Raw genomic sequence first — 7777 nt, forward strand, 5'->3', positions numbered from 1 at the left:
AATTTTTCCAAGAAGTTCAGCTAAAAAAAACAAATTTAGAGCTGGTTTCATTAATAATTAACTAATAGAACTTATTATTTAAAAAATCAACCAATTAAATTTATGAATTATCAACTGCTAAACTTAAAATTGATCTTATTATTTTATTTTTCTCATCCATTTTCTGCAAATTATATAATTTATTTATATAATGCAAAAGATAATACTTTTTTAATATAATACATAGGTATTAAGGTATTTAATTATAAAAAAAAATTAAAAATGATTAATTTTAAGTTTTGTAGTTAGCAATTTATAAATTTAATCAGTTGATTTTTTTATGTATATAAATTAAGCAGAGTTAATGTGAGATCGGCTATCAATGACCCTAATACTGCTGCATGATATGACTTGCATGTACACATAGGTGGGCCTAGTGACAAGTTGGTAGGTAAAACGAAAGAGTAATACTGCACCTTGAGAGGGATAGGTAGGTACTCGTAAAAAAAAGCAAATGAAGAGACGATTGTCATGCGAGGACGGAGACAACGGCGAATACCGGTCAACCGGTTTGGCCGATTATCAACGTTGAGGAACTACGGCGCGATCTGAATGATCTAATCGGCGTGCACCGTCACCTAACCTAACCTAACCCGCGAGAGCGCCAAGGGCGGAAAGAGTTTCTCCAGTTAGCGTGAAAAATGTGATTTCTAGCGCCTTGCAACGCGCGCGAGTCTCGCGTTTACGCGAGAAAAGATCGGAGAGGAAGGGAGCGCAGATGAAAGAAATGGAGAACTACTCCGTGCGTATTAATTATCCGCAGACTGCCCGTGGGGACGTCGACGAATCGCCGGCGACCCACGACGCCCAGCCGAAGCAGCACGCGGATCACATCAGGAAGAGGGAGGACGTGATCGTCCTGACGAGCGACACGAAGGGCGGTCTGTTTAATCCTCGAGCCCTCCTTTTTCTCATCCTGTGGTACGTCTTCAGCGGATGCACTCTGTTTCTAAACAAATACATACTGTCCTATATGGAGGGTGATCCTACTATTCTGGGTAAGGGAATGATCACTTCGAAGTCTTTTGAGCGATATCGTTGACTATAGTTATCTCTGACAATAAAGATATAAAATTTATAATTTTTATCATAATTGTTATACTATCCTTATATGGTTATGATACTGATATCAAAACATTAATCTGAGAATATTTGAGACAACAGTTGTTAATGCTTTGCTCATAGCCTTCCTTTTGCATTACATATTTTTTTTATAAATACTTGTTTTGAATTACAGGTGCTTGTCAAATGTTGATGACCGCAATATGTGGATTAATACAAATGTATTTTCCCTGTGGTATGTACAAAGCTAGCCCAAGATTGATGAGACCACCAGGTTTTTACAAGCACATGACACTGGTAGGCTGTACAAGGTTTGCCACCGTAGTCTTAGGTCTAGTATCATTAAATTATGTAGCTGTAAGTTTCACAGAAACCATAAAGAGTAGTGCACCTCTTTTCACCGTCCTCATCAGCAGGTATTTATTAGGTAAGTATTTACATGTCTTTGTATCTGTATATATGATGACAAATTTAGCTTTTGATAATTAGTCAAACAATTGGAATTGATTATATCAAGTTGATTGTATTTTTTTAGGGGAACATACAGGATTATATGTAAATCTATCTTTAATACCTGTAATGGGTGGATTGGCACTGTGTTCCATCAATGAAATTAGTTTTGATCTTAGAGGATTCATTGCTGCTATGGCCACAAACGTAACTGAGTGCTTGCAGAATGTTTACTCAAAGATGTTGATCAGTGGTGACAATTTCAAATATACGTAAGTAATATCGAATAAAAGTATGCATAAGCTTGCAAACTGTAAAAGGGAGAATGTCCTGTCTTTGCAGACCAGCAGAATTACAATTTTATACCAGTCTGGCGTCAATTGTGGTACAAATACCGGTATCAATATTGTTAGTTGATCTACCTACTTTGGAGCATTCCCTGAGTTTTAAATTATTCGCAGCATTCCTTCTCAACGGAGTATTCTTCCATTTTCAAAGTATTACCGCTTATGTACTTATGGACTATATCAGTCCTGTGACACATAGGTATGTTGTCTTTCTTACATGCAAATCGTATCGTACACTCCATTTGATTCTAAAATTGTACTGATGTTATAGTGTTGCTAATACTGCAAAGAGAGCCTTCCTAATATGGCTTTCAGTTCTATTGTTTAACAATCCTGTGACGGGATTATCGGCGCTCGGCACTTCCTCGGTCATAGTGGGAGTATTGCTGTATAATCGGGCGCAGGAGTACGACAGGATAAATAGAACAAAGTTACGATATTCGTCGAAGATCAATTTGCAATAGGACAATTTTTTAATCTATGAAGATTCATATGTGTATGGGAGAGGAAACATGCCACACTGCACCAAAATTATTGCATTGGTAGAGTACAAACGATACCCAGTTTTTATACAACAGTATTCTACGGAAGCAACGGAACGCAGAAAAGTAACATATTTGTAGGATTAAGACAAAGTGTGCAATCCATGGAAATTACATTTGTTGAATTTAGTGATTGCCAGTGAACTTTTGTGACCTGTTACAAATAATTAGCTTTTCCTTGTTCGCAGTTTGTAATATATAACATTATTACTGTAAAATGTAATTTTATATTGTTTCTGAATTTTGAGAATAGATCTATTTGCACGTTCAGAAATGTCTGACAAGTATATGTAAAAAAAAAAAAGACGAGTGATCACATGTGTCAAAAAGTATCTGATAATTGTATTATACAAGTGTTCCTAATGTAAATGTGAGAACTGTGGAATGTATAAAAGAGTTTTATAAAAATAAAATTTCTTTATATACCTATTGATATCGCAAGCAGTATCCTACAAAGATCCGTGACAGAGTGTGATAATCTGATATTATTTATAGTATAATTAAGACAAATTAAAATACCTGCCTGGAAAACACAGTGCCAACTGTGTTACTTTCACAGCTGTTTGATTATTCGTTAATTTATTGACAAGCTTGCTCCAATGCTTGTTTAACATCGGCTATGAGATCTTGCTCCGTTTCAAGACCAACACTTAATCGTATGAGTTGATCATTTATGCCTAATTGTTCTCGCATATCTTCCGGTACAGACGCGTGCGTCATTACAGATCTAAATAAAAAAAATATATATAAATTTTTAATCTATATACTATATTTTTAAATATATATTTTAAATACTTACGGCAATTCGGCTAGTGATTCGTAACCGCCCAAGGATTCAGCTAAAGTGAAGACTTTCAATGCTTTCAAAAAGCGTCTAGAATCTCCTTTCAGATAGAAAGAGAAAATTCCGCTGTGTCCTGATGATTGATTAATTGCTAACTTATGTTGTTTATGAGACGGAAGATCTGCAACGTAAGAACATTTGTATTCTATCTTCACGTCAATATTTTCTCATCACGTTGTTGAGGCAATAAATAACTAAAGTATGCTTCTAATTGAAAAACAAATGTCACAAGATAAGGAGATTAAGACATTGTACAGATACATACACGGATGAAATACTTTTTCGACGCAAGGATGAGACTCGAGAAACTTAGCCACGGCTAAACTGTTCTTCATGTGTTGCTGCATCCTGAGTTCTAGCGTTTTCAAGCCACGGTTGACCATGGTGCAGTCGAATGGCGATGGAACAATACCCGTGGCATTCTGTAAGAATCGCAATCTCTCCGCGAGATCGTCCCGGCGCGTAATCGCAGCACCCATGATAACATCGGAATGCCCGTTCATATACTTCGTCAATGAATACATTACGATATCGGCACCAAGATCCAGAGGCTTCTATTGTTTAAGAGCACATAACTTATTGGTTGCAGTTTCTTCCATATTAAATATATATAGTTGTATGCATAAATTTTCTTAAATTTAAGCTAAACTTACTTGAAAGTAGCATGTTAAGAACGTATTATCGACAACTAGTATAATGTCTGGGCGAGATTTCAAGGTGTCAGCGACGGCTTGGATATCCACAATTTTTAGTAAGGGATTTGTCGGCGTTTCCAACCACACCATCTATAACAAAATAAATTAAATGTAGAAAAACTGATACGATATTAAATGATATATAAAATGATATGGGTTTAAAATATCATTAAATTATAAACAAAGTAATTCTAAATAACACATTTTAATTTTTTAATTTCACCTTCGTGTTTGGTTGTATGGCATCTATAACGTTTTGCACATTGGTCATGTCAACGAAGGTATATTTCACGCCTTGTCTGCTCAAAACCTTCTGAATGTAACGATTGGTTCCACCATATAAATCATCTCCCGAGATGAGATGATCTCCCGCTTCCATCAAAGACATAATAACACTCGTAGCACCTAATCCGGAAGCGAAGCAAACACCGTATTTGCCCTTGTCAAGAGCAGCAAGACACGATTCCAGTACGTTACGCGAAGGATTTCCACTTCTGCCGTATTCGAAGCCCTATGAAACAATTAAAATTGAAACATTATTATACAAAGTCTTCTTCTCGATAGTAATATTCAAACTCATTTAGATATAATTCAAAAATACTTTTAAGCCTTTATTAATTATATTCAAAAGATTAAAGCTTTCACAAGTTCTTTGTAAAAAATTCTATGCAAATGAAGATTTGATAACATACGCATAATCACTTATGCAAGCATGATATTTATAATTTTAAAAAAATTTTGTCTTCTGTCTGTATCTTTATCAATCTTGAGAAACATATATACGATTCATAAATAATAGATACGAATTATTATTTGACTTTTGAACTGCATATATTTATATTTATACCATGTTTAAATGGTATATATTTATACCATGTTTCTCAATCTCGATAAAGATAGGAAGAGAGGATAAAATTTTTCTAAATTATAAATATCATAGTTGAATAGGTTAATATTTCTTTTAACTAAATTGAATAAAACTTAATGACTTGTAACAGAAAGAAATACCGATAGTGACAAGAGAATTATGCGCCTGTTCTCTGTGCCAAAGATCCAGGTTCACATCTAGAAAATATTCGATTTTTAATAATAAATTACAAGACTTTGGATAAATCCCGCCTAAAATTATTATCTTTAAATATAAATTTATATGAAGCTTATAATTAAAAAATAAATAAATTTAATATAAATTTTAAATATTATTTTTTAATATAAATTTAATAATACAAATTTATTTAAAGCGTATAATTTTACGCGTTTAATATTTTCTCGATGTTTATCAGTTTGGAAACTTTGTCAGATGTGCTGTGAAGTCTTGATTTATCTAGAAATTAATTGTGTTAATATTGATAATTGAAATGTAAGTTATAAATTTATAAAAAAAAATATTATTTTATTTTCACAACTTGTATGTAATTTTAATTCGATAGCTACAGAAATTTAACACAGTTTCTGCTAGCTATAATTGACATTAATTGATTAAGAGGTGGCAATTGCTAGGAGCTACGTATAGATGGATTCAGATGAGTCATTTATACGTTTAATACTTACACTATGCTGCGCTGGAGCATCTTGTTGAAAAGTTGTGGACATCACTAAAGGAGGTACAAGTGCGCGATGAGTCCATTGGTGAGGATCTTGCCCGGCATGAATGGCTGTTGTCGCAAAACCTTTTTCCATTGAAGTCATATTGTCTACCTAAAAAAAATTTTTGTAATATTAGTATCAAATATTAAAAATATTAATAATCGGAAAATAGGCTAATGAGAATCAGCGCGGGTAAAAGTGCGCAATCACAAGTATTAATATTAAATCATTTATTCATTTTTAAGATATATAATTTAATATTTATGATTAAAATAATTTAATGATTTAAAATAATTTAATTCTTGTGATTGCGCACTTTTATCCGCGCTGACTCTTATTACTCTATTTTCCTATTATTGCGTTTAAATTTCGAGAGTCCTGAACTAAGTAATTATCAAATATTAATTAAAAATATGATTTATTTTTATTTTCTTATAATTAATAGTAATATTATTTATTAGTGATTTTTAATCATATTATTTTTTACTAATAATTTTGTTAATTACAATAAAATAAATTAGTATATTAATAATTAATTAATAGCATTAATAATCTATTTCTTAACATTTATTTCTTTGCAAATAAGACTAAATAAGATTAAATATATGGTATACATGATATGATAACAACTTGCAACTTTTAAGATAGCGCGCTATTTCTGTAACATACAAGTTACTGATAAATTTCTGATAATGAGAAAATTATAACTGCGTGTGTCAAATTTAAATTAAAAGTGATACAAAATGTATCTTGTGATTCACACAAAATTCTAAAAAAAAGAATCCATTCTTTCTTTTTTAAATTAGAAGATTGGAGCGTATGGAGTCACCCGGTAGACCTCTCGATTGCCTCGTTTGTTCTCATGGAATTTAATTTAAATTTAGACACTTGGACTCCGTTCGAGAGCAGCTGTACTTTCTGTACTCGCCCCGCTCAAACTTACGCGGTTCGCCGCATCGTCGATACGGGAAAGTGCAGCTGATCGAACGGAGCTGTTTTCTTGGCAGCTGATTTATGTCTGATGAAACCTTCTTACCAAATGACGAATGAGCCTCTCCTTAGAATCGCAAGAAATTCGATTCACGTTGACGTGGATATCACTAGACGACGCAGACTGGAATGATTCGATTGCACTCGCGAGCAACTTTATATACCTTGCAACGTTGACAACCGCGTGGCCGATAAAGGAAAAAGCAAACAAGAACTGACAACCACGGTGACATCTTACGCAACGATGGTTCGATATATCGCAATTATTTCGATGTGAGAGTATCGATTTCATAATTTGTCGTGGAGATACCCTCGAAAGATACCCTAATGTTCATTTTTATCAATGTAAATTAACTTTAATGTTTGCTTAACTTACTTCTAATTTTTTTCTAGTTCTTTAGATAAAAAATAAAAATTAAATGAACATTACAATTTATCTATATTGATAAAAATGGACACTAGGGTATCTTTATTATTTTTATACAGATAAATTATAATTTATTTAAATGTACAAGGTGTTTCCAGTAACTCATTTAATTTTTAACTTTAATTTGGAACATGAACCTTAATGAGAGTTTTATTAAGAGAGTTTAAACTATATTATGTATAAATATTATTTATCTGATTTTACTATTTCCGATATTGGTCGTGAGAGCGTTGCGGTACGCTAGTGTACATACAATATTACGATCGTACGAGGTTCGCTTGATGAATCTCTGGCTACGCCGCGTATTTTGTCAAAGACATACAATTTAATGATTACGCAGTTAATTTTATAAGTCATAAGTATTCACGTACCTGGCGATGGCCAAACCTTCATCGCGTTATCGATGTATCTGGGCAAGGAAACAAAGGAATGCAGAGAAAATCCAGACTCCGAGCCCTAGGAAACTGCACGACTCCTTTGAGATTCCATTATTGGCGCGTAGTGGCGATGGCACTCACTGTTTTGCACATCGTGACAACCATACGACATCTCGCAAAACATTCGCGATCACCATTCGCATTCGCGATGATGACAACGATCACGAGACGTACGAGACGTTCAATACCTGTCCTGACATGTTCCGTTGAAAGAAGCAGGTTCGAGAATCGCAATATCGAAGTTTAAACTTTCGAGAATCGAAATTATTGCGACAGTCGAAGTGATGAGCCAATCAGCGTCTCGCTGCGCTCTGGTCGCCATCGTGTCAACCGCTCGTCGCTCCATCGCTCGTCGCG

The 7777-nt window shown here is 33.9% G+C and overlaps 2 protein-coding genes across 2 annotated transcripts; one reads left to right on the forward strand and one right to left on the reverse strand.

Moving 5' to 3' along the window:
• The first annotated feature begins 387 nt into the window (after nucleotides 1-387).
• Nucleotides 388-2869, forward strand: LOC105193103 (solute carrier family 35 member E2A). The gene is made up of 5 exons (XM_011157441.3): nucleotides 388-1037; nucleotides 1277-1528; nucleotides 1637-1823; nucleotides 1894-2097; nucleotides 2170-2869. Exons 1-5 carry the CDS (start codon nucleotides 758-760, stop codon nucleotides 2360-2362), a joined length of 1116 nt encoding a protein of 371 aa, XP_011155743.1. The 5' UTR covers nucleotides 388-757; the 3' UTR covers nucleotides 2363-2869.
• LOC105193104 (cystathionine gamma-lyase) lies at nucleotides 2353-6863 on the reverse strand. Its single transcript, XM_011157442.3, has 7 exons — nucleotides 6603-6863; nucleotides 5531-5677; nucleotides 4203-4490; nucleotides 3938-4069; nucleotides 3550-3838; nucleotides 3240-3405; nucleotides 2353-3167 (listed from the first exon to the last, which is right to left on the reverse strand). Exons 1-7 carry the CDS (start codon nucleotides 6846-6848, stop codon nucleotides 3020-3022), a joined length of 1416 nt encoding a protein of 471 aa, XP_011155744.2. The 5' UTR covers nucleotides 6849-6863; the 3' UTR covers nucleotides 2353-3019.
• Between the last annotated feature and the right edge of the window lie 914 nt (nucleotides 6864-7777).

This window comes from Solenopsis invicta, chromosome 15 (genome assembly GCF_016802725.1).
Source record: "Solenopsis invicta isolate M01_SB chromosome 15, UNIL_Sinv_3.0, whole genome shotgun sequence".
NCBI classification, from domain to species: Eukaryota; Metazoa; Arthropoda; class Insecta; order Hymenoptera; family Formicidae; genus Solenopsis; species Solenopsis invicta.